At 46.7% G+C, this 27,009-nt stretch overlaps 1 protein-coding gene and 1 long non-coding RNA gene across 13 annotated transcripts in view; one reads left to right on the top strand and one right to left on the bottom strand.

Moving 5' to 3' along the window:
- Nucleotides 1-19,038, bottom strand: part of dennd1a (DENN/MADD domain containing 1A) — a 723,976-nt gene extending 704,938 nt beyond the window's left edge. For all 12 annotated transcript variants that reach the window (XM_072488418.1, XM_072488416.1, XM_072488417.1 and 9 more), the window contains exons 1-2: nt 18,900-19,038; nt 3,390-3,454 (exon numbers count right to left, since the gene is read on the bottom strand). In XM_072488418.1, the coding sequence (XP_072344519.1) occupies nt 3,390-3,454; nt 18,900-18,916 (82 nt within the window). In that variant the 5' untranslated portion in view covers nt 18,917-19,038. The remainder of the gene's footprint in view (nt 1-3,389; nt 3,455-18,899) is intronic.
- Nucleotides 19,039-19,144: 106 nt separating this feature from the next.
- LOC140399156 (uncharacterized) overlaps nt 19,145-27,009 on the top strand; it is a 37,625-nt gene continuing 29,760 nt past the window's right edge. Inside the window, exon 1 of the long non-coding RNA XR_011937647.1 lies at nt 19,145-19,285. This is a non-coding gene — a long non-coding RNA (uncharacterized lncRNA). The remainder of the gene's footprint in view (nt 19,286-27,009) is intronic.

Consider the following 27,009-nt stretch of genomic DNA (forward strand, 5'->3'; position numbering starts at 1 on the left):
TGATGGATGTTCCTCTACCTTGCTCAAATACTAGTCTACCTCATACGCTGCAGGAAAGGATTTCCCGAAGCGTGGTACTTTGGCGAGACCATGCAGACGCTGCGACAACAAATGAACGGACATCGCGCAACAATCACCAGGCAGGAATGTTCCCTTCCAGTCGGGGAACACTTCAGCAGTCAAGGGCATTCAGCCTCTGATCTCCGGGTAAGCGTTCTCCAGGGCGGCCTTCAGGACCCGCGACAACGCAGAATCGCCGAGCAGAAACTTATAGCCAAGTTCCGCACACATGAGTGCGGCCTCAACCGGGACCTGGGATTCATGTCACATTACATTCATCCCCCACCATCTGGCCTGCGAAATCCTACCAACTGTCCTGGCTTGAGACAATTCACACCTCTTTAACCTGGGGTTACCCCATCTCTGGATCTGTAAAGATTTAATCACCTGCTAATGCTCGCATTCCTAGCATTGTTTGGCATCTTTGAATTTGTCTATATATATGTGTTTCTGGAACAGACCTCTTCATTCACCTGAGGAAGGAGCACCTGAGGAATGACATCGAAACAAACCTGTTGGACTTTAACCTGGTGTTGTAAGACTTCGTACTGTGCTCACCCCAGTCCAACGCCGGCATCTCCACATCATTGCTCAAATACTGTGTGGGAGTAACATCTAACATGAGCCTATGTCTGCATGTGATATCATACTGCATGCAAAATATTTATGCAATTAGACGCTCGTGAACCACGTCATTATCCAATAGTGATTGAAGTTATAATGGATAATTCAATTAAACATCTTTGCTATTTTAATGGTTATATTTGTTATATCACTTTCCATTACTATAACTGCATTATAGCAAATAGTAATACAGCCTATTATTGTACTTGCTATACATTATTTATGGAGGCTAATGAAACTCTGTAGGCAGCAATTAAGTCCTGTCGTCCAGGTGACATCCACCTTGAATAAATTACTCCATTGTTATTCATTCTTAACCAGGCATTAACATATTCAAGTAGCAAATTTTTGAAAGTGGTTACATGAACGTAATTATTTAATCAAGTCGCTTAAATTATATTGTGAACCAAGACAGCAAGGCTGTAGTCATAAATACATTTGAAGTGAAACGCTTTAATGTGCAGCAACTTAAAAGTGGCATTGTAACCTGGGAGTGAGGTTTTGTGCACAAGATCAAGCAGTATCTCACACAATTTGTCTTCATACAAGGTTGAGAAAAGTCCAGTCATGAATCAAACTGGTTACAAAAATTGCACAAACATTCCACTAGATTGTGTTAAAAACATTAAAGAGATGTAAAAGGTTCAATGTTAAGTTTCTACTGTGACACACTACCGCCAGTTTTCTGCTAACATTAAAAAAAAGCTCTGCATGAAAGCACAAACATTTGCACAAAGCTTTGTTAGTAGGCATGGAAGAGGGCAGTACACCTTGGGTCTTAATGCAGATATAGGTCACAGATGAGTAGCATAGCAAAATTGCAGTCTAAAGCCCAAGTAACTTGGAGTCATCAACAGAAACATCAATATTACATTATATTTTACTGTTCCCTTTTAATCATTCTTGGTATTTATTAATATTTATAATATTCAGTACATGGTTTCTGTTTTGCACATGATAGTTTGTTTTTCAGTTTGTTTTCACATAGCAGTCTTCGTAGACCCAAACTGTTGGCATGCTCGGACATTCACACAATGAGAACCGAGGAGATATACTGAGAGCCCGGTCGTACAGTCCACATTAAAGGTGTGGAACCAGTTGAGGAGACTTTACGATGGAGGGGATGACGGTGTTAACACCGTTGTGAGAATCACGGGTTTAAGCCGGGGAGATGGATTGTATATACAGGAGGTGGAGAGAGAGGAGGCTGGTGAGGGTGAGGGATTTATATTTGGAGGAGATGTTCGCGAGACTGGAAGAGGTGCAGGAGAGGGTAGAGCTGCTGAAGGGAAGCAAATTTAGGTATATACACAAGTGAAGGACTTTTCACGGAAGGTGTGGAAAGGTTTCCCCAGGCTGCCGAAATATGCCCTATTGGAACGGCTGTTGCTTCCGGACGGGGAGGGTAAGATTGCGGACATAAACGGGTGGCTGGGGGAGAGGGGGTGAGGATCAAGGAGAAATGGGAGGGGGAGTTGGGGGGGGGGGGGGGGGAAAGAGATAGGTTGGGGAGTGTGGAGTGACGCACTGCTGAATTCAACCTCCGAGTGTGCGTGGATGAGTGGGTACACAGGGTGCACGTGACTCGAGCGAGGATGAGTGGGTTCTTCCAGGGGGTGACAGAACAGTGAGAAGTGTGAGCGAGGATCAGCAAACCATGTGCATGGTGTGAGAAGTTGGAGAGGTGCTGGGCGGGAGGGTTTAGGATGCTAGCAAGGATTGTGTAGGCAGAGGCCGTGCCAGACCCTATGGTGGTGATTCTTGGGGTATCGGAAATGCCGGAACTGATGGAGGGGAGGAAAGCCAATGTGGCGGCCTTTACCTCGCTGGCTGCCTGCCGAAGAATTTTGTTGGAATGGTGGTCGACAACACTGCCGGGGGTTGCGGCCTGGCTAGCGGACCTGAATGACTTCCTCCAGTTGGAGAATATTAAGTTTGAATTGAGGAGATCAGTAGATGACTTTGAGACATGGTGGGAATTGTTCCCGACCATATTTGAGGAATTGTTTGGTGCGGGGGAAGGAGGGGAGATGAAAAGAGGGAAAAACTTTTAGAGACTATAAAATTGTAAGTTAGGGAGAATGTTCCCCAGATTATTTATGCTTTTATACTTTTGAATATGTTTGGAATAAAACACATTTTCTTTTAAATTCACATGTGAAAATTACTAGAATGTCATTACTGTAGCTTTATTGAAAATAACCGCAGTTAATTACCAAAAACAATTTGAGCAATGTATATCAGAATCTTATACACATCGCATCTCGACATTTCACTTCTTCCACGAACGTCTTTCACGACTGTGGTAATCTTTCAGATTTCATGCTCAGATGAAAAGGTCATTTCAGGTGTCCAGGTATCAACAACAATATCATTTCAGCTAAATCAACAGGTTTACAATAATATGAATGGTTCAGAGGCAACAATGACCTCTGATGAAACTGTTTCAGCATTGTGAACACAAGACATAACCTGCTACAAAATTGGAAGAGAATACATGGGGATCAGTTTCAGGTAATTGTTTTATTTTTTAAATAACAGGCCTCTTGATTGTGACATTGACATCTGACAAACTTGGGACATAAATAGTTGCAAAATCACCCGAACCCTACCAAGTTTCAAACCTCTAACCACTTACCACAGGGTGCAACTTCAGCTACTTAAGAAAAATGCAACTGAATAATCACAAAAGATAGACACTGTACCTGAACTGCTAGCCTCAGGATGTATTACTTCAGCATACACTTCAAATACCTTCTCTGGATTTTCCCTGCATCAAAAAAATAATAATTGTTAGCATTAATTAGCCAAAGAAAAACTGAATTGCTCTTGTAAAAGTGGCACAGTAGCAAAGCAGTTAGCACTGGTGCTTCACAGCACCAGGGTTCAAGGTTCGATTCCTGGCTTGGGTCACTGCCTATACGGAGTCTGCAGGTTCTCCGTGTCTGCGTGAGTTTCCTCCGGGTGCTCCGGTTTCCTCCCACAAATCTCGAAAGACGTGCAGTTAGGTGAATTGGACATTCTGAATTCGCCGTGTGTACCCGAACAGACGCCGAAATGTGGCGCCTCGGGGCTTTTCACTGTAACATCATTGCAGTGTTAAGGTAAGCCTACTTGTGACAATAAAGATTATCAAATCTCACAGATAAATAACAGCAACTTGAAGTTGCCCCAAAATCCTGCAGCCTTCAGTATAACATTACACCAGCCTGCTCTCTCAAAGCATGATAATCAAGCTTCATGCAATGTTCCTTCAATTCTGTTGTGAATTACTTTGGGGTGATTGTTTCCATTCGGAAGTGTTGCAGCAGGTTTCAAACTTTTGATGAGAGTCTGGGAAGAAATGATCACAACATGCTGAGTGCCAAATTTTGCAGTCATAAGCAAGCACAGCCAGATATTGTAAAAGGTCCAATCAAGCACGGTAAAGTCCAGCTCCTGAAAAGGGAGGCTTTTCCCCAAAATTTCAAATCCTGAAGGAGTCCATCATATTCATAAAAGAATCATTTAAGGAATTACATTATTGGCCTTATCTGAAAATGCTTCACATTTGTTTCATTTTCATATTTCAATGCGAAATACAAAGTCATAAAAATGAGGTCCAACTTTTAAGCAAATGAGTTAACAAGCAGAACAGATTACTGTTTTATAACAATTTGGATCTTGCAACAGTTGAAATTATTTGACATATTTCAATGGTTCATCAACAATGACAAAAATCATTAACATTTGTTTATTACTTTGTACATAGAGATTTTCAGGTGAATTTAACAAAGAGGTAGAGGAAGTCACGGACAACCTCTATACCTAAAGGTGAACAGTACTGCTCAGATTTTATTTGATAAAATTAAGAGTATCCAATTCATTTTTTTCTCCAATTAAGGGACAATTTAGAATGGCCAATCCACTTACCCTGCGCATCTTTGGATTTGTGCGGGTGAGACCCACACAGACACAGGGAGAATCTGCAAATTTCACACAGACAGTGACCCGGGGCCGTGATCGAACCTGGGTCCTCGGCACCGCGATACTGCTCAGATTCCTAATAGCACTACCATCATGCTTACAGCCATTAGACTAAGTTAATCACTGTAGTTCCTCAAATCATTCAGGAACATTTATGTTGAATAAAAGACCTCAAATTTCAGGGCAGACATATGACATTGATTAAACTACTCAAATTTGTGGCCAAGCAACCACAAAAATTCATGCAATCTGTAGCATGCAGATTTTCAATATGGCCAATCAACTACACAAGAGAGGAGACGCAATTTATAGATGAGTATTACAGTGACAGGATGTCAGCAGCAGTGAACTATGATCTCAATTATCACTTCGGAATTAGGGTTATAAGATTTCTTTTCCTCGCACTGTTGATTTTCTCCTTTTCTGAAGGTTTGACTTGCAGCAGGGTTGGCATTGATTATCTCACTCAAGTACTATGAGCCTTGACAATTAATGTTGGCAGATTCTTTCCCCACTGAGCTGGCATCACAGCCAAAAACAATTCTGCCCTCAATGATATACACATGTGGGAATCACAGATTAATTTGCCCTTCCCAAGCCGAGGCCACTAAAGGCAATTGTGCTGCTCTTGAAAGTGAAACAATTTTTTCTGGTCTTTAACAAGATAAAACATGGGAGACTTCCGATGGCGGACATGCGCGGGTAGGTCGCGTTTTCGGCAGCTCTCGCCACAAACGGACTAATGGGCCCTTTCAAGGAGCTTTGACGGCCCCTTTTCGACGCAAACCAGCAGGCAAGTGGCGCTAGAAGGTTCCCCACATCAGTTTATGGAGGCGACCAGGAGCAGGACAGCCAAATAAACGACCAGCGAGAAGCGGCAGGAATGGGTGCGGGATCACAAAATGGTGGCTGGCTTGGATCAGGCGGCGTGGGCCAGGTGGTCCGGGAACAGCAGGAGTTTCTTAGAAGCTGCTTTGCTGACCTGAAAACGGAGATGCTGGCCCCAGTGAAGGCCTCTATGGAGAAAATGGTTGAGACCCAGAAAATGCAGGAGAAGGCGATCAAGGAGATTGAGAAAATGGTTTTTGGATAACGAAGACAAGATACTGGGCCTGACCATCAGGGTGGAGGCACACGACACCCTACACAAGAGGTGGCAGGAGAGGCTGGAAGACCTTGAAAAAACAAGTCCTGGAGGCAGAACCTGCGCATTCTGGGCCTGCCTGAGGGTGCAGAGGGGTCAGACGCGAGCGCATTCATGACCACGTTATTGGGGTCCCTGATGGGGCCAGAAGCATTCCCTCAGCCTCTAGAACTGGATGGGACGCACAGAGTCCTTGCAAGGAAGCCCAAAACGAATGAACCGCCGAGGGCCATGGTGGTACGGTTCCACAGCTTCTCAGGTAAGAACGAGTCCTGCGATGGGCTAAAAAGGAGCGTAGCAGCAGGTGGGAGAACAGCGTAATCAGCATCTACATAGACCTGGGAGCAGAACTGGCCAAGAGGCGCGCTGGATTCAACCGGGCTAAGGCGGCTCTCCACAGCAAAGGGGTGAAGTTCGGGCTGCTGTATCCGGCAAGGTTGTGGGTCACGTATCAAGATCGCCACCATTACTTTGATACACCGGATGAGGCGTGGAATTTCATTAAGCAAGAAAAGTTGGACTCGAACTAAAGGACAGCCACACTGGGACGTTACTCTGGTGGGGATGGTAATTGCCAAGTAGCCGGAGGCAGCAACATTATGTTGTCGCCTCTTATTTTTGTTTGTTCCCCGTTTCTTCGGCCATGTTTTCGGCTTTTATAGAACTCGGCCGCGGAGGGAGGAGGGGGGCCCTACACGTGGGGCTGCTCTCCTGGCAGCTGGGGCCGTGTCTTTGATGGGGCCAGGTTTGCGCCCGGGGTTGGCTGTTTGTTTCACTGGGGGGAGGGGCGGAAAATGTTCATCTGAATGGGCCGGTCAAGAGGGCTCGCGTGTTCTTGCACTTGAAGGGGCTAAATGAGACGCACCTAAAACGTGCGGACCAAACAAGATTGAGAAAAGGGTGGGTGGGCCAGGTGTTCCATTCGGGGCTGGATTCAAAGACCAGAGGACTAGCAATCCTGGTCAGCAAACGGGTGGCTTTTGAGGGAGGGAATAGCTGACCAGAGGGGCAGATACATAATGGTCAGTGGGGAACTGCAGGGGACGTGGGTGGTGCTAGTGAACGTTAATGCCCCGAACTGGGACGACGTGGTATTTATGAGACGCACGCTGGGTAAAATTACACTTTTAGACTCACACAATCTGATTATGGGGGGCGACTTCAACACAATTATAGACCCTGTACTGGACCAGTCAAACCCCAGGTCGGTGAAGCGACCAGCGGCGACTAAAGAACTGAGGGGATTCATGGAACAGGTGGGGGGCGTAGACCCATGGAGATTCACCCGACCGAGGGCGAAAGAGTTCTCTTTCTTTTCCCATGTCCACAAAGTCTACTCCCGCATAGATTTTTTTGTGATGAGCAGGGCGTTGATCCCCAGGGTGGAGGGGACAGAATACTCGGCCATTGCAGTCTCCAATCATGCTCCACACTGGGTGAATTTGCGTCTTTTGGGGGGGGGGGGGAAAGAGAGAGGTCAGCCCCACTATGGAGGCTAGATGTGGGGCAGCTGGCAGACAACGAGGTTTGTGGGCGGATAAGGAGGAACATCAAGAATGACCTGGAAACTAATGATACGGGGGAGGTAGCGGCGTCCAATGTGTGGGAGGCCCTGAAGGCAGTTATCAGAGGGGAGTTGATCTCTATCAGGTCTCATAGAGAAGAAAGAGCGGAGGGAGAAAGGCTAGTCGGGGAGATAAGAGTAGACAGGTGCTACACGGAGAGCCCCGAGACTGGGCTACTGAAAGAGCGCCGGAGGCTGCAGGCGGAATTCAACCTGCTGACCACTGGGAAGGCGTTGCACAGCTGAGGAAGGCCAAAGGGGCTGTCTACGAATACGGGGAGAAAGCGAGTAGAATGCTGGCGCACCAACTTCGCAAGAGGGAGGTGGCCAGGGAAATTGGGGAATTATGGAATAAGGAGGGCAACACGATCATAGACCCAGAGGGGGTGAACAAAGTCTTTAGGGTGTTTTACAGGAAATTGCATGGAAGAAGCAATTCATGGACCAACTGAGGTTCCCAAAGGTGGAAGAGTATCTGGTGGATGGACTGGGGGCCCCGATAGAGCTGGAGGAGATGGTAAGAGTTTAGGGGACATGCAGTCGGGCAAAGCCCCAGGGCCGGATGGCTACCCTGTAGAATTCTACAAGAAATTTTCGGAACTGCTGAGCCCACTCCTGCTAAGGACCTTCAATGAGGCCAAAGAGAGGGACCCTCCCCCCAACAAAATCACAGGCTTCGATTTCACTCATCCTCAAACGAGAGAAAGATCCGCTACAGTGTGGATCATATAGACCGATATCGCTCCTGAATGTAGACGCCAAACTGCTGGCCAAGATCTTAGCTGCTAGGATTGAGGACTGTGTCCCTGGGGTGATAGGGGAGGATCAGACAAGCTTCGTCAAGGGCAGGCAATTGAACTCCAATGTACGGAGGAAGTGGTGGCGGCAATGGACGCGGAGAAAGCCTTTGACCAGGTGGAATGGGAGTACCTGTGGGAAGCGCTGAGAAGGTTCAGATTCGGTGAGGGGTTCATAGGTTGGGTCCAGCTACTCTACCAGGCCCAGTGGCAAGTGTGTGCACGAACAGGGCGAGGTTGGAATACTTTAGGCTCTACCAGGGGACAAGGTAGGGGTGCCCCCTCTCTCCATTATTATTTGCCCTTGCGATAGAGCCTCTGCGGACTTCAAAGAACTAGCGGGGGTTGGTTCATCGGGTCTCGCTTTATGCGGATGATCTGCTCCTGCATATTTCGGACCCACTAGAGGGGATGAGGGAGGTCATGCAGATTCTGAGGGACTTTGGCAATTTCTCGGGGTACAAACTAGACGAGAAGAAAAGCGAGATGTTCGTGATCCAAGCTAAGGGGCAGGAAAAGGGACTGGGAGAGCTTCCGCTGAAATTGGTCGAGAAGAGCTTTCGGTACCTAGGGATACAGGTGGCTCAAAAGTGGGATGCCCTCCACAAACCTTTGCAGCTACTACTGGGCGGCTAACTTAGCCATGATTAGGAAATGGGTATTGGGGGAGGAGTCGACATGGGAGCGGTTAAAGGCGGCCTCATGTAAAGGTACCAGCCTAGGGGCACTTGGAACGGCACCTCTGCCGTTCTCGCAGGCCCGCTACTCCTCTAGTCCGGTACTGGTGGCGGCATTAAAGATCTGGGGTCAGTGGAGAAGGCACACGGGGATGGAGGGACTCAATCTGGACCCCAATACGCAACAATCACAGATTTGTCCCGGGCAGGTTAGACGGAGGGTTTCAAAGCTGGCATAGGCAGCCATTAAAAGGATGGGGGACCTGTTCATAGACGGGACTTTTCCCAGTTTGAAAACGCTGGGGGAGAAATTCAGTTTGCCCCCTGGAAACGCTTTCAGATACCTTCAGGTACACGCCTTTCTGAAAAAGCAGGTGGTATCATTTCCGCTGCTACCCCCACGCAGGATACAGGATAGGGTGGTCTCCGGCACCTGGGTAGGGGAGGGGAAGGTTTCGAACATTTACCGGGAACTTCAGGAGGCGGAGGAAGCCCCAGTGGAGGAGCTGAAGGGCAAAGGGGAGGAGGAGCTGGATGCGGGCCTGTGGGCGAATGCCCTAAACAGGGTCAATTCCTCATGTGCCAGGTTTAGCTTAATCCAGTTTAAGGTGGTCCACCGGGCACACATGATGGCAACCAGGATGAGCAAGCTCTTTGGGGTTGAGGATAAATGTGCGAGGTGTGCGGGAAGCCCTGCAGATCATGTCCATATGTTCTGGGCATGCCCGGCTCTTAAGGGATTCTGGCAGGGATTTGCTAAGGCAATGTCCAAGATCTTAGGCATGTGGGTGGTGCCAAGTCCAGAGATAGCGATCTTTGGTGTGTCAGACGATCCGGGAGTTCAGGAAGCGAAAGAGGCTGACGTATTGGCCTTTGCCTCCCTGGTAGCCCGGAGATGGATCCTTTTAATGTGGAGGGACTTGAAGCCCCCGACTGTGGAGACCTGGATTAGTGACATTAAGGCTGGGTTTCTCAGTCTCGAGAAAATAAAGTTTGCCTTGAGGGGGTCCATGGCGGGGTTCTCTGGAGGTGGCAGACGTTCCTCGACTTTCTAGGAGAGCAGTAAAGGTCAGCAGCAGTAGCATCCCCGGGGGGGGGGGGGGGGTAATCGTTACGTTGTATTGTCCCTTTCTTTGAACATACGGTTAACTTTTATTTTTCTCTTTCTTCTGTTAATTGTTGCTTACGGTTATGCAAAAGTTAGATTTTTTGACAAAAATTTGAATAAAAATAATTTTTTTTAAAAAGATAAAACATGAGCCCTAGTGAGGGTTTTATTTTCCTTGGAAAAATAAAAAAGTTACTTAGACACCACAGACAGTTATTCAATGCATTGGATAACATTTTAGCCTTGTTTGTATACTTTTGGTATTAAGATGCCAAGCCAGGATTTGGGAGCCTGGTTGAATATTACACATCATCGCAACTATTATCAAGCCAATTTTGACTCATGCTCAGTAAATAAATGTACAAACAGATCAAGTACATTCCAGTTTCAGTACTGTGAGAGTTATAGCATGCCAATTATCTTTAATATTTCCCAAATGTGATGAAGCAGAGGAGAACAAGCAACAAAGGTCCCAGCTCCTGATCACTATCAAGTGACTCTTGATGGAACGTTTTGGACAGAAACTGGAGAGAATACAATTGTCCTCAGTCATAATTCCTCCAACAGTCAGTCTCCACACACTTCCTCTATCGCTCACTGTAAATGATCACTTAGGTATCCTACCACAAAGATGCTAACTTCCATGGAAGCATGCCAAAATATTAATCAGTACGTGAGAATTAGTCAGGGAAAATTAGAAAATCTTGCCAAGGCTTCTTCTACAACATCTCTCAAATCCACTTAGAACGGCAAGGGCAGCAAGTGAATGGAATCACCACCACCAAGCTCCCTGCCAAATTACAAACCACCCTGACCTTGAGATACATACAACGTTACATACAACGTTACTTCAGTGCCACTGGGTCAAATTCTGGAATTCCCTATCAAACAACAGTGCGGGAATACCCTCACCACAAAAACTTCTGTGCTTCAAGAAGGCAACTCACAAACGCCTTCTTCAAAGCAACCAGAAATGAGCAATCATAGAATCCCTACAGTGCAGAAGGAGGCCATTCGGCCCATCGAGTCTGCAGCGACCCTCTGAAAGAGTACCTATCTAGACACACTGCCCTCACCCTACCCCTGTAACCCAGGAACACCACCTAACCTTTTCAACACTAAGCGGCAATTTATCATGGTCAATCCATCTTACTTGCACATCTTTGGGCTGGTTAAATTTAATTAATTTTTAAAATTTAAACAAATCAGTACTAAATCAACATGTAATCACTTTCAAAATGAATTCGTATTCAGGAGAATGATTTTTTTTTTTTTTTTTTAAATATAGTTTACTCCAATATTCTAATACAAAACATAAATAATCCGGGTAACACTCTCCCCAACTCACAGTTTTACAATCTGTACAGGGACAAACAACACCTCGAATATGGCCACGAACAATCCCCGCCGTGCCTCAAAGCCCTCCGCTGCACTCCCCAATTCAAACTTAATTTCCTCCAACCGCAGGAAGTCATACAGATACCCTAGCCAGGCCGCCACCCCCGGTGGTGTATTCGACCGCCATTCCAACAAAATTCTTTGCCGGGCAACCAGAGAGTTGAAGGTCACTACGTTGGCCTTCCTCCCCTCCGTCAGCTCCAGCTTTTCCGATTCCACAAAAATCACCAGCATCGGGCCCGGCCCAACCTCCACCCCCACAATCTTTGACAATGTCCCAAACACTCCCGCCCAGTAACTCTCCAAGTTCTCACAACCACAGAACATACGCATGTGGTTTGTTGGTCCTCAACCACACATCTGCCACTCCCTGAAGAACCCACTCATCCTTGCACACGAGGTGGTCAAATTCGGCCTACACAGTGCCTCATTCTCCATCCTATCTCCCACCCCACCCCCACCCCCCCACAACTCCTCCACATATTTTTCCTTGATCCTCACCACTTGCATACCCTCTTGCTCTCCCAGTCACCCATATATGTCCCCAATCCGAACCCCCCTCCCTTCCACGTCCGGAAGCAGCAACCTAAATTCACTTCCCTTCGGGAGCTCTACCCTCTCCCGCAGCTCCTCCAGACTACAGAACCCCTCTTCCAGATACAAATCCCTCACCCTCACCAGCCCCACCCCTCTCCACCTCCTATACATACAATCCGTCTCCCCTGGCTTAAACCCGTGGTTCTCATACAAGGGTGTTAACACCAACATCCCCTCCATCCTAAAGTGTCTCATCAGCTGGTTCCACACCTTTATTGTGGACTGTGCAGCCAGGCTCTCAGTACATCTCCTCGGTGCCAGCGGTCACGCCTCCGTCGCCATGGCTTTCAGGCTGGACCCCCTACAGGACTCTTCCTCCATCCTAACCCCTCTCCTTCCCACCTCCGCTTCACTTTCTCCACATTTCGCTGCCCAATAGTAGTGCAGCAGGTTCGGTAACGCCAACACCCCTTTCTGCCTCTGCAGCAGGGCCCTCTTTATTCTTGGCACCTTCCCCGCCCATAGAAACTCTGAAATGGCTGTCCAAGTTCTGAATAAAGGCCTTTGGAATAAAAATCAGGAGCATCTGGAATATAAAAAGGAACCTTGGTAGGACATTCATTTTCAACACTTGAACCTTCGCCGCCAGCATCAGGTACAATGTATCCGACCTCCGAAAGTCCTCCTTTACCTTCTCCACCAACTTGGTTCTGCTTATGCAATGTCTTTCACTCCCCCATCACCTGGATCCCCAGATACCTAAACCTATCCCTGGCAACCCTAAATGGCTACCTCCCAGTCCATCACACAAACCTGCCTTCCATCCACTGACTCAATTTATACCTCCCGCTGCCTGGGGAAAGCAAGCAGCATAAACAAAGACCCCTCCCACCCAGCTTACTCACTCTTCCAACTTCTTCCATCGGGCAGGATACAGAAGTCTGGGAACTCGCACGAACAGGCTCAAAAACAGCTTCTTCCCCACTGTCACCAGACTCCTAAACGTTTCTCTTATGGACTGACCTCATTAACACTACATACCCTGTATGCTTCATCCGATGCCGATGCTTATGTAGTTACATTGTATACGTTGTGTTGCCCTATTATGTATTTTCTTTTATTCCCTTTTCTTCCCATGTACTTAATGATCTGTTGAGCTCCTCGCAGAAAAATACTTTTCACTGTACCTCGGTACACGTGACAATAAACAAATCTAATCTAATCTAATCAGCTCCCCAACCCATTCACCAGCAACACCTCACTTTTCCCCACGTTCAACTTATTACCCCAAAAAAAGGGCGGCATGTAGCGCAGTGGTTAGTACTGGGACTGCGGTGCTGAGGACCCGGGTTCGAATACCGGCCCTGGGTCACTGTCAGTGTGGAGTTTGCACATTCGCCCCATGTCTGCATGGGTTTCACCCCCACAACCCAAAGATGGGCAAGTTAGGTGGATTGGCCAGGCTAATTTGCCCCTAAAATTGGAAAAAAAAATAATTGGGTCCTCTAAATATTTTTTTAAAACTTATTACCCCCAAAAAAACCAAACCTCTCTAGTAGGCCCATAATCCTCTCCTTACTCTCCAGTGGGTCCGACACATAATAGCAGGTCGTAAGCGTACAATGACGTCATGTGCTCCCTATTCCCCCTCCGAATCAGATGCCCCTCTGCTGACCCTCTAAGGGCCATTGCCAAGGGCTCCACCGCTAGTGTAAACAGCAGTGGTGACAGCGGACACCCCTGCCTCATTACCCTATGCAATCCGAAACTTCGTGCGCTCATCTCATACGTCCGTACACTCACCACTGGGGCCACGTACAGCAGACACACCGTGCCACAAACATTGGCCCAAACCCAAACCTTCCTTGAACAGGTACCACCACTCCACCCGATCAAATGCCTTCTCCACATACATAGACACCACTTCCTCCGGTGCCCATCCTCTCGACGGGGCCATGGTCACATTCAATAGTCGCCTTCTATTGCTTGAGAGCTGCCTGCCCTTCACAAAGCCCGTTTGATTATCTGCAACTAACCCCAGGACGCATCCTTCCATCCTCCACACCGCTAACATAGCCAGCACTTTCATGTTCATATTTAACAGTGATATGTGCCTGTACAACCCACATTCTAATGGGTCCTTCCCTTTCTTTGGTATTAGCGTAATGGTCACTGGTGTCATCGTCTCCCCCTTCTCCAGCGCCTCGCTAAATGCCCCAGTAGGTGTGATGCCAGTTCCGCCGGAAACTTGTTGTAAAATTCCATCAGGTAACCGTCTAGCCCTGACTTCATCCCTCTTCTACTTTCCATTACCTATCTCAGCCCTGGAGGCTCCTCTAGTGCCGGCCTCCTCTCCTCATCCAGTGGTGGAAATTCCAACCCATCCAAGAAGAATCTATATCTCCATCCACACCCCCAGATCCACCCTGTACAATTCCTCATAACATTACCCGAATGCCTCATTCATCTTCCCCAGCTCCAACTACCTCCCCCTTCCCTGGCCGTACCCTCAAGATTTCCCTAGACGCAGCCTGCCTCCATAGCTGAAGGGCTAAGATGCCTTCTCTCCATATTCACACTGCGACCCCCCCCTCCCCTCGCCCTACAAAGCTGCGGATCATGATCCATAAAAGCAAGTTTTTGTATTATTTGCATGTTAACTTATTCTGGCTGATTTAACTCATATATAGTTTAGAGTTGACTGAATGCTGCCTCCCAGTGCCGAGGTCCCAGGTTCGGTCCCAGCTCTGGGTCACTATTCATGCAGAGTTTGCACATTCTCCCCGTGTTTGCGAGGGTTTCGCCCCTACAACCCAAAGATGTGGGTAGGTGGATTGGCATTGCTAATTTGCCCCTTAATTGGAAAAAATGAATTGGGTATCCTAAATTTATAAAACAAAAAATAAGAAAAAAAATGAGACTGAATAACGCATGGTCACCCCTAAATCAAATGCTTTTTGGTCTGTGCATGCTGTTTAGAACTTTTAGCTGCTCCACTGGTAGATCCGGTTGTGATAAAATAGGCATAGTACATCTAAATTTATACTTGAGTAACTTTAGTTCTATTTGCTGCTGTACATCAGGGTCTGCAGTAAACAATAGCCCTTCTGAGACACTACTTGCTACAGACCCCTTCTGAGACACTACTTGCGACATATACTATCACTTGTTACAAAGAGTTGATAGAGTGAAGCCCAACGAACACAGATAATCCCTTCAGAATATTTTTTTTAAATAAAGTTGAACCACATCCTAGATCTTTAAATGCCGAACCAACCATGCAATGCTGTACTTCGTGCAATTAATGAATTGGTACCTACAAGTCAAGCTTGTCTGAAGCCAAGCTTGTCTGAAGCATCAAGCTGAACATTGTACAAAGAAAAGAATACATTCCAAAACCGTAAATCACCATGGCTCTTAGGGTTAGATGAAATGAGACTCATGTAGAGGTTAAAGACAAGCTGCTCGGCCGAATGGTCTGCTGGCATGTTGTAAATACTTTCCAATTCCATGCTGTACGTTTCCCTGTCCAAACATGCATCAACTTTCATTATTGGTGCCTCCTTGCGTGTCTACAGAAATTTACTTCTAGATTATCATATCAATAACAAATGTCATTTGAATAATAAAAGTGTACATGCACAAAAAAATGATTTCTAAACAAAGACATAACAAGTGATTGGTTGCAGTTTAATGAAGGTTTGCTGTAGCCAAAGAATTAAAGGCAGCATTTTGCATAAGGATTAACATTTAATTGTTGCTTAAATTACAGATAATTAGCTGTTAGTCTAAATTATTGTTTTAAAGTTGCACCCTGTAGCTCCTCCTTTGAACCATTAATTATAAATACAATTCACACTTGACAGCAAATTAGAGAAAAATTCATCAAGGAGGATGTGATTAAACTGCAGGTTCTATATCACAAAACCAATACTTCTTGAGATTTTTTGTCACAAAACACATGAACAACATTTTTGCCAACTAAATTTAATTAAGTGTCATTACTTATTCTTTCCTGCTCTCCCCCCTCAATGTGGCAAGTCCTTGCTTCAATACAATTTCATGGGCACCCTCCAAGGTCTCAACTAAAAAGCCCCTCCCTCACCCTTTGAGAGTCCTGATAATGAACTTCAGCAGCTTATTCCACGACAAAGGACATCAGAATCAAACTTGAATCTGTCCTCACCCAATATCCACACATATGCAATTCCAACAGACGTTCATTAACAATCAAGAGTGGGGCCTGTTGGTCACATTTGAATCCACAAGACCAAATGTCTGCTACAAATGAGATCAACTAAATTTGCAGGTAGGGTTGTTCTCCTTAACGCAGGGGATCCAATAGAGAAGTTTAAAATCATGACGGGTTTATATAGAGTAAATAAAGAGAAACTAATTACAATGACTGTGGGATTGAAAACCAAAGGATGATTGGCAAAAGAACTAATGGCAACACGAAGAAAAACTAGGCAAGGAGTATTCAGGACCTGAAATTCACCATCTGATAGAGTTGTTGATACAGACTGAATAGTAACCTTCAATAAGGAATTTGAAAAGTACTTTTCAAAAAATACAGGGATATGGAGAAAAAGCACAAGAATGGGACTACCTGAATTTATCTTCAAGGAAGCCAGCATTGGCTCAATGGGCCAAATGTACTATTCTATGATCCTATAATTGGATGAAATCTAGGACCTTTTCTAGTTTGTATGGCAGAGCTAATCACGGAATAAGTCTTAGTTACAGTAATTCTGAAATTTCACTCCCAAAATGTAGCCTTTCTACATAGAATGAAAAACAACAGTCGTCCCAAATTTCTGCTCAGTGCTCACCAATGGCAAACGTCCATGTGGGGTCTCACAAGGATGAACTCCACGATAATATCAGAGAAGCACCCACACATTCCTTCATTAGTGATGGAAGAGGCAAACATTAAAAGATTTCAGGATATTTTTCCAATGCCACTTGTGCATTTGTCTTCAGACTAAGCTTTCACAGGTGCCTTCTCTTTCTTTTCAGCCTTTATTCTCACTTTTACCCCATAACAACGGTCTTACATGATCTTCCTCTACCCTCCAACACTGTATTGAAAACAAGACACCTTTTCCAACATTCCTTTACAGGATCTCCACTGGCTAGAATCATATGTCGTTGAAAGGAAATGGTTGTTGCTGCTGCAAGTCAATCATCTCAGCCCCAGGACAACACTGCCCGAGTTCCTCGGGACAGTGAATGAGGTTGAACCATCTTCTGCATCTTCATCGTTGTTCTTTCCTTCATCAGAATTGGGATTGCTGATGATTGGATGAGGTTTTATTCCATCACAACTCACCAGATAATGAAGTAGTCCAAGCCCACATGCAGCAAGCCCTGGACAACATTCAGACCTGGGCTGACAATAGACAAGTAACAACGTTGTCACACAAGGACAGGCAGTGGCCAGCTCCAACAAAAGAAAATCTGGACACCTCCCTTTGATATTCAGTGTATTAGTGATTGAATCCCCAATCATGAATATACTGGGGTCTCCAAAGGCCAGAAATCTAACTGAACTAGCCATTTAAACGATGTAGCTACAAGATGCTGGGATTCTATGGCAAGTAACTCACCTCCTGACTCCCAAGACCCTGCACAAAAGACACAATTCAAGAGTGTAATGGAACACTCTTCACTTCTCTGCAACTCCAACAACACTCAACAAGCTCGCTGCCATTGAGGTCAAAGCAGCCTGATGACCGGAACTCCATCCACCAGCTAAAACATTCACTCCCACCATCACTGATGTGAAGATGCATTGCAGCAACTCATCATGGTTTTTGACAGCCCTTCCAAACCCACAACCGCTACTCCCTAGAATGACAAGGGCAGGAGGCACATGGGAACCTCTTCATCTTCAAATTCCCCTCCAAATCATACCCAGCGTGAATGGGAAATATTCCTTCATCATCACAGAGACAAAATCCTGGGATTCTCAACCAATGTTCCATGTAAGCTGCACTTACACAAAGCTGCACAACAACCGGAAGGCACCGCTCATAAATTGTCTCTTTTAAGCTACCACCTACACACCCCCGACAAAATTAATTAAAATTACCCCATAATTAAACGAACAAACCAGACACAAGGGGATTTTTCTCTTTACCTAACAGTGGACCTTCGCCACACAGACAGCAGTTGCTCAAGAATCATAGAATTTATGCCATCGAGTCTGCACCAGCCCTTGGAAAGAGCACCCGACCTAAGCCCACACCTTCACCCCATCACCGCAACCCAGCAATCCCACCTAACCTTTTTTGGACACTAAGGGCAATATAGCATGGCCAATCCACCTAACCTGCACATCTTTGGACTGTGGGAGGAAACCGGAGCACCCGGAGGAAACCCACGCACACACGGGAGAACGTGCAGACTCCACACTGATAGTGATCCAGCAGGGAATCGAACCTGGGACCCTGGCGATGTGAAGCAACAGTGCTACCTACTGTGCTACCGTGCTGCAGGATCACATGCATCCAGTAGCTGTGGTCGTTGCTGGTGTGGGGCTCAGAAACCTTTTCCTTCCACCCAAGGTTAATTGGGATGCAAGGATCATGTGGAAATCTACTTCCATATAAACATGCGAGATTATGTGGGCGACCACGGTAGCACAAGTGTTTATTACATGAAACGAAAGACGATGCCTGGGAGAAGCTGACATCTCACCGAACAGGGTCCAACCCCAAATAGGCATCAATGATCCAGGTGTCACCGGGCTTGTTTTTTTTCCTCACTAGCAAACATAGAAAGAGAAACATAATACCGGACCCAACTCTTTGCAAACAGGAGCCCACTGAAAGCCTCAAGTGCGGAGAAGACTGGCGGCCAGGGCTGGATGCGTTGCCTGGTTAGTGAACTGGGCGCTGGTGGACCAAGCAGGCAAGCTCCAGGAACGCCGCGGCCTAGCGCTGCTCAACAGGCTGAGGAAAGGCACACACGCCACAACATCTCCACATCGGGGGGAGGGAAGAGAGATAAATGAACTCACTTAATCCTGGACCCCATCGTTGCTCGCTGCGCTGCGGTTCGCTTGAGGGAGCCGACAGAAACAAGCCTGAGTGTTTTATTTTCCCCCCCCTCCTTCAGCCGTCACGCGAAGCTGGGGGACGACATGGTGATCGGGCGGAGGGAGGGGCCGCGGCGCCTGCTGGGTGTTGTAGTCCAGCGCCGCGTAGCGCCCGCCCTTGTTCCGATGAGGAAACGTCACAGTGACAACTACAACTCCCGGGGTGCACCGCGCCCGCCCGTGGCGTGGTCGCCGAAAACATGCCGAAAGCGCATCACCTGGACTTGGCCAACTTCACCTCCCCCATGTCAGTGATCAAAGCGGGTCTGTTGCGATGCGACACTGAAGCAAGTGGTTTCCTTTAATTGGTATGTGCCGTGTTTGGACTCTGTGGAACAAAAATGATATTATGTTTTGTTTATGGACGTTGTCCATGTTTTGACTGCACAGCAGAATGTGGCTCTGTCAGAAGTAACCCGAGTTACCCCGTAACCAGACGGGACTATGTGTACTTTGGCGTGATAAAATGTTTCTGCTCCGAGTCCAGCAGTCGGTCCAGATGGAGTCAACGCATTGTCAATTCAAAGCCTTTTTAACCCCCGGATTCCTTCTTTCCCACCGCGGCTCGCCAGGGTCAGCAAGGAGCTTCTTCAGGACCACTGAAACCGTGGGAAGAAGGGTTGATCAGTCAGTTTGAAGAGCTCCGGCCGTGGCCAGGTAGGTGGGAGGCGAACTATTCAAGACACCTCTTCCTTCAGAGAATGCAATCACTGCTGGAGAGGTGATTGCCAGTTTCTTGAAAGGCACTTCGTTCGCCTTCAGCTGCACTTCCCTGCTGCCAGTCTTCAAAAGCAGCATTGTGCAACTCCGCCTTCCACCCCCTGTAAGAGCAGAAGCCACACAACAGCTCTAGCAACTACAGCAGGAGGGGTAACGCCATCAACAACACCAGCTTCTTTAGCCACACGCCCTACCATAAGGCAGCCAGGATGGACACCGAGATTCAGCTGGATGGAGGCAAGACCTTCAACACAGAGTCTATAGCAGAGGGTCAGTTCTCTCGACATGTCTGAGCATCAGGGGCTCAAACTGCAATAAGATGCATTTTGCTTTAGAGCCAACTCCCCCCTCAACCCATCCCCTTTCCATTATGCGCCCCCCCTCCCCCAATTCCCACCTGTGCCTCTTGACAAATTGTGTGCTCTTTTCTGCAAGAAGAAAAATCAGATGTATGAGTGCTCATAATAACTTGCATGCAGAGGAGAGAAGGACGCCATTTGTAAGAATGACTGTGAGGCTTGGATATGTGAGAACAATAGGTTGAGGGTGAGTTTTGGCCATTTGGGCAGAGATATGTGGTGCCAGCAGAGGGCAATGATTGGTGCTGCAAGTTGTGTTGACCTGAAGAGTGCGGTGCTGAAAAATTCCCGAGAAAGTCAAAGTGTGCGGATTGTCATCTTAAAGTGTTATGCCACTTACATGCCATGGCCTTATCTTGTTACACTGTCTCCAGATTGGAGGAATTCTGCTCACTTACTTGTCCACTTCCATCCATGTCTGCTTGGTTGGAGAAGTTTTCCTCTTGTGCTTGGGAGGACTCAATTCACGACAGCACCCCCATGCGCCCCCCCCCCCCCCCCCCCGATCTGTCAACAGGGCCTCCAGGTAAGAGTGAGAGATCTACAGGGCAGCACGGTGGCGCAGTGGTTAGCATTGCTGCCTCATGGCGCCGAGGTCCCAGGTTCGATCCCGGCTCTGAGTCACTGTCCGTGTGGAGTTTGCACATTCTCCCCGTGTTTGCGTGGGTTTCGCCCCCACAATCCAAAAAATGTGTAGGGTAGGTGGATTGGGCACGCTAAATTGCCACTTAATTGGAAATATTGAATTGGGTACTCTAAATTTATAAGAAAAGAAAAAAAAAAGTGAGAGATCTAGAGGATCTCCTCCCTATTCCGGTGGTTGCTGCATCTTCAAAAAATCAAGTCCTGATAAGCCTTTGGAACCCATGATATGATTCCTTTATTTAGAAATTCTTCCTTTGAATGAACTGCCGTCTTGCCCTCCCTAACATTCAGAGAATCCAGAAGTGAGATGCTAATGCCCTTGCTCTGAGATAGAGGCTCGGCAAAGCTTGCATAGAAAGAAATTGGGATTTGCCATTCCAGCAAGGACTAAGTCCACAAGATCCTAGCCACAGTGTCTGTTTTTACTTATAGGTTGACAGCATTCAGCTCTTCCTCACATCACATCGCTCGGTTCCACGACTGTTGTTATTTTATCAGGTTGCTTATCCAACATTAGTACGAATTAAAAGTTCGGAAGACCAAAGTCAATGTCTTCTGTCCCTGCTAATGATTCCATTCTTTAGTGACTGGCGCCAACCCACTTCCTCGCAAAAGTCTGACTCTGAACCAGGCTGTTCACATTCTTGACCTCATATTAGACCCCGAAGTGAGCTTCCGACCACATATCTGTGCCATCCCTAAGACCACTTATTTCCACATCCAGGATGTGTGTATCACTGGCTAGGCCAGCATTTGCTGCCCTTGCGAAGGTGGTGTTGATCCACCTTCTTGAACCACTGAGTCCATGTGGACACCTCCATAACATCACCCAAATCTGTCCCTGCCTCAGCTGATCTGCTGATGAAACTTCGATCCATACCTTTGTTAGTCCTAGACTTGACTATTTTCATAAACCCTATTTTCCATAAACTCAAGCTTATCCAAAGCTCTGCTGCCCATGTTCTTATTCGCACCAAGTCCCATTGACCCATTGATCTATGCTTCTTGATCTACTGTGGCTCCCAGTTAAGCAACACCTTAATTTTAAAATTCTTACCATTGTTTTCAAAACCCTCCACTGTCTTGCACCTTTCTATCCTTCCAAGATATCCTCACTCTTCTAAGTCCGGCCCCTTGAGCATCCCTGATTTTAATTATTGCATATTTGAAGTCCTGCCTTCAGCTGCCCTGACCTGAAGCTCTGGAATTTCCTTCATTAACCACTCCACCTCTCTTCGCTCCTCAAAACCTACCCCTTTAACCAAGCCTTTGGCCAGCTATCCTTGTATCACCTTTTGAGGCTCATTACCAAATTTTGCTTTATAATGTTCCTGTGAGTCACCTTAGGATGTTTTGTTATGTTAAAGGTGATATGTAAACACAAATTGTTGTAGAGAAACCAAAACTGTCCATATCCGAGTGTGATCTCATTAAGTGCCTGTACAATTGTTGAAGATTTCTTTACTTTTTTTTGCTTTGTAATAAAGTCTAACATGCCATTCTTTCCCTAATTGCTTGTACCTCCATGTTTATTTTCTCTGACTCGTATACAAGGGCACCTAAGCCTATCTGAATATCAACAATTACTTGTGTCCCACCCATTTAAAATTTTTATTTTTTTTATTTTCCAACCAAAGTGGATAACTTCACACTTCTCCACATTATATCCCATCTTCCATGTTCTTGCTCATTCAATGAACCTGTGTAAAGTATTTTGCAACCTCATTGCATCCTTCTCACAGCTTACGTTCTCACTTAACTTTGAATCATCAGCAAACTTGGATACATTACAGAAAATGCTGGAAATATCCAGCAGATCCAGTAGTATGTGTGGAGAGAAACGGTGTTAATGGACAAATTTAAATGAGCCTGCTTTGATGGGGTAAGGGGTCTGGAGAATCAGGTGGGAGTACCTGCATCGGATTCCTGGAGTCGGGAAAACAGTTCACAATTAAGTTGTGGATGGGAAGGGCTAATGCAAGAATCCTGTCCAGCAGTGGCAGGATGACTATTAGACGCACTAAAGAACCACTAGACACCAATTATCCCTGAGCCCACAGGAATTCAATAGTGGCTCATGAATTTAATGGGAATTGCATAGCTCTCCCTCTGCACCCAGAAGGCCACCCAGCAAGCCCTTTTGGATGTCCCTGTGGCCATGCTGGGGGAGCAGGGGGAGATGGTAAAGTCAAACATTCAATGCCCAATTGAGAGACTCAACATAGGGAGCAGGGGCCACTGAAAACTATCCACCTGCCCTTGCCTCTGAACACACTGCACTCTCCTTCAGCAAATTCTCATTGTAACTCCCAACCCACCATGCTCACCTATGTTCTGGGATCCAGGTTTGATCCTTGAGGTCCCTCTGGGAGCATTACTGGCAGCAGCCACCACTCGCGGTGGTGCTGTCAACAGGAGAGACCACAGGGCAGCATGGTGGCACAGTGGGTTAGCCCTGTTGCCTCACAGCACCAAAGTCCCAGGTTCAATCGCGGCTCTGGGTCACTGTCCATGTGGAGTTTGCACATTCTCCCCGTGTTAGCCTGGGCTTCACCACCACAACCCAAAGATGTGCAGACTAGGTGGATTGGCCATGCTAAATTGCCCCTTAATTGGAAAAAATGAATTGGGTACTCTAAAATTAAAAAAACAAAACAGGGGAGACCATTAGCATCACAAGGGCCAGTAGCCAGTCCTGCCCCCAGGGTCCAAAATCTATTGCAACATTTGACTCTGGCCAGTTAAGTGCCCTAACAGTTAAGTGTCCTAATAATAAGAATATAATAATAATAATATTCTTATTATTATTCATAATGTCGAGCCTCCAGAAGCAATGTGTGTCAGGGAGCTGGGTGGGGGTTTCCCAGCTATTGTTTCTGATGATTTGGATCAAATAAGAGACAAGATGGTCCATGGTGGAGTGATACTGTGGGAGGAATTGAAACCTGATTGATGGGATTAAAATAAATTGTGGGAGACTTGGGCAAAGATCTGAAAGCAGTAACGTGCCTAATTAGTGTGGGAGAGAAAGGAAAGTTTGAAATAGGACAAAATATTTTTAATAGCAAGCTTAAAGTGGATTCATTGCCTTTGGAAAAATTACTTATTAGCTAGCATGGAGGCCAGGAATGGAAGCTGGTAATGGGTTCAGAGAGCAAGACGTAGGAATCAAGGATCAGATGAGCTGAGAGAGGGCATGGGGGAGATGGGAGAAAAACTAAAGGGAGATGATTTGGGGAGAAATATAGTCCAGGATTTAATGTGGAGGCAACTGGAAAGTTTGGGGCAAGCCCACTTCTGCTGGCCCAGGAAGCCACCGCCAGACGTAACAGCCAGTTTGTGGCTTCCACTCCCCTGAGCAGGATGTCCTGGCTCCGAGAGGTGCCAGCCAATCATCAGAGGGCAGCAGATGTTTAGTCCCAGGGGCACCACCGGGATTTTGATGCTAACTGCAAACTCCAGGCCAATAATTTGTGCAATTGCTTAGAAGAAACTTGAGGTTTTTTCATTTAGGCAGGTACTTTCCATCGGTTTCCATAGCACCAAATCATTAATAGGGCGGGATTTTCCCTTCTGTGCAATAGGTGCGATGGCAGCCGTGAGAATGGGCATTTTACCCACCAGCGCAGTGGCATGTTTTCACGCCGTGTGGTCTGCTTGCCACCTCCTTAATTAAGCAGGAAACGCATCGTATTGAAAGCCTCCGATTTGCCTGCCCGCCATGACCCCAGCACCTACACTCTGGCACCTTATTTAACCCGCACCCATGCAGTCTTCTCAATGTCTGCAGCCCAGGATTGCTCCACCAAAGACATGGTTCCCAAAGGGAAGATGTATGGCCAAAATTAAGGCCCTCACTCTCGATGAGGAGCATGTCATTGCTCTGGCCAGAGATGACCTGGACCATGCCTGTGATGATGGTGAGGTCGGCAGCGCATACTCATGTGAGAACCCTGCACCAGGCCATCTCTTAGACAACGATACTATGAATGCATTGTTGTGTCTTCCAGTTGCCTGCCATGCACTAATTAACTCTACCTCTTTCATAAGGTTAAAGTCCAACAGGTTTGTTTCAAATCACTAACTTTCAGAGCGCAGCTCCCTCCTCAGGCTGCGCTCCGAAAGCAAGTGATTTGAAACAAACCTTTTGGACTTTAACCTGGTGTTGTAAGACTTCTTATTGTGCCCACCCTTGTCCAATGCCGGCATCTCCACATTATTTCATAAGGAACTTTGGAAAGTGCCCAAGGACACCATGGCCTCATGTCCAGCAGCGAGGAAACCTTGGATGAGGAACCAGAGGATCGCACTCGGGAAGATCCATCACAGCATCACCCACACCTTCTATTCGTGCAGAGACCCACACACTTCAACGGGACCTTGCTCCAGAGCAGCCTTGGGGCCACAATCTGATGAACACAGCACAGACTCTGGTCCGAGGCAGGGACATTCAAAGTAGCCGGCACTCGGAGGACTACTGGAGGCCAGAGCTCTGCTGAGTCCAAGTCAGATGAGGAGCCTCCAGACTTGGTCCTAAATCAGTTGGTGAAGTTGCAGCAACGATCACTGGAATATCAGGATTTCAACGTACGATGGAGGAGTCCTTGCATGTTCAGTCTGAGGTAATAGCGCCAGTATGCCAAGACACTGAGATCAACATTGCTCGAATTGGGGCTGTCATGGAGACCTTGATCCAGAACATAGATCCAGTATTGTGCCAGACATGGTTGGCATCTATCAGTGGCTAGCGGAAGAGGGGTGGGGCAACTCAATCTCACCTCACTGCCTCTTCTCCCCTAGAAATCAGCCAGGAACCATCAGGTCCCAGTCGGTGTGAAGAACACCAGCTGGACACTCCAAGGACATGCACCCAAATGACTCTGGGAGTGTCCAGCCAATCCAAAACTCCTCATTTTGCGATCTCATCAGCTCAAGCTCCACAGTCGGAGGAGGATACATCTGCCCCACAGCAGGAGACCCAAAACAAGCCCGGACACTATTAAGTGTTGGCCCTCCAGAAGACGGTTGCAAAAGTAGTCATCCACAACAGGCCATAGCCGTCAGCAAGCTGTCTCCACTTGAAAAGTGGAGTCAGGGAAGCACACAGATGTATGGGTGAGGAACATTAGGAAGTACAACAGTGTTAATCACATTTACATCGTTTTCACCACTGAAAATAGAATCGCACACATTTCACATCTTGTGTATGTCTCCTTTTTAATGATGAGCTGGGTTGTCAATCAGGTGTGATACCACGGTCTCTCCCCTCCCTTATCACAGATGCCATATTCTGTGCCTCTGGGCGATGTTGTCTGATTCCATATCACCACATTGTGTACCCCCTTTTTAGATCATGCCTGACATCAGTGATGCCTCTTAATGCAAAATGTTCTTGTGGAAGGAAACTCCTTCGTATGCTTTGCTGGGTCATGTCATATTCATTCTTGGCTGTGTAAGATTGGGGCTGAGATGGTCATCCATTCTGGCAGTATTATTGAAAGGTGAAGGTGTAGTGTCCAAAGAGAGATGTTTCGACACGTGGAGAAGGATCATATATCCTGGAACTCCATTTGCACCCTGTTGTGATGAGATTGTGTCGGCAAAGAAATGTGTGTGTGTGTGTGTGTGTGTGTGTGTGTGTGACTAGATTATCTGTGAGGGCTAAGAGGTGAAAGATTAACGGTGTTTTGTTTAAGCATTTGTAATGAGAGGTCATTGGTGAGTTTCACTGATTAGTAAATAGGTTGGACCTCAAATTTCCCTTGTGCAAAAGTGCAAATCTGTTTTTTCAGCTGTTGGCTTTTCAGTTGTTAAATTTCAAAAAGGAGTTCAGAGGTGACCAAGAACATTTGCATTTTCCAATGGTTTCATGAGTAACCAGGGAAAGACATAGTAAATGTTATTGATCCGAAAGTAGATAACTGGACTAGCCATATAAATACCGTGGCTACAAGGGCACGTCAAAGGCTGGGAGTCCTTTGGCGAGTAGCCCACTTCCCATCTCTCCGAAAGTCCGTCCACAATCTACAAGACACAAATCAGGAGTGTGATGGAATACTCTCCACTTGCCTGGATGATTGCAGCTTCAACAGCACTCAAGAAACTCACCACTATTCAGAACATGTGGGAGCATCGGTCTGGGCCCCACTCTGTGATAATCACCGGTTTGCCCTGGGGAGTTCCGGTTATGGCGGAGAGCGGGGATTGAGAGGATGGGGGATATGTTCATAGAGGAGAGCTTTCCAAGTATGGGGGCGTTGGAGGAAAAATTTGGGTTGGCGAGAGGAAACAAATTCAGGTATCTGCAG

This window comes from Scyliorhinus torazame, chromosome 22 (assembly GCF_047496885.1).
Source record: "Scyliorhinus torazame isolate Kashiwa2021f chromosome 22, sScyTor2.1, whole genome shotgun sequence".
In the NCBI taxonomy this organism is placed as follows: Eukaryota; Metazoa; Chordata; class Chondrichthyes; order Carcharhiniformes; family Scyliorhinidae; genus Scyliorhinus; species Scyliorhinus torazame.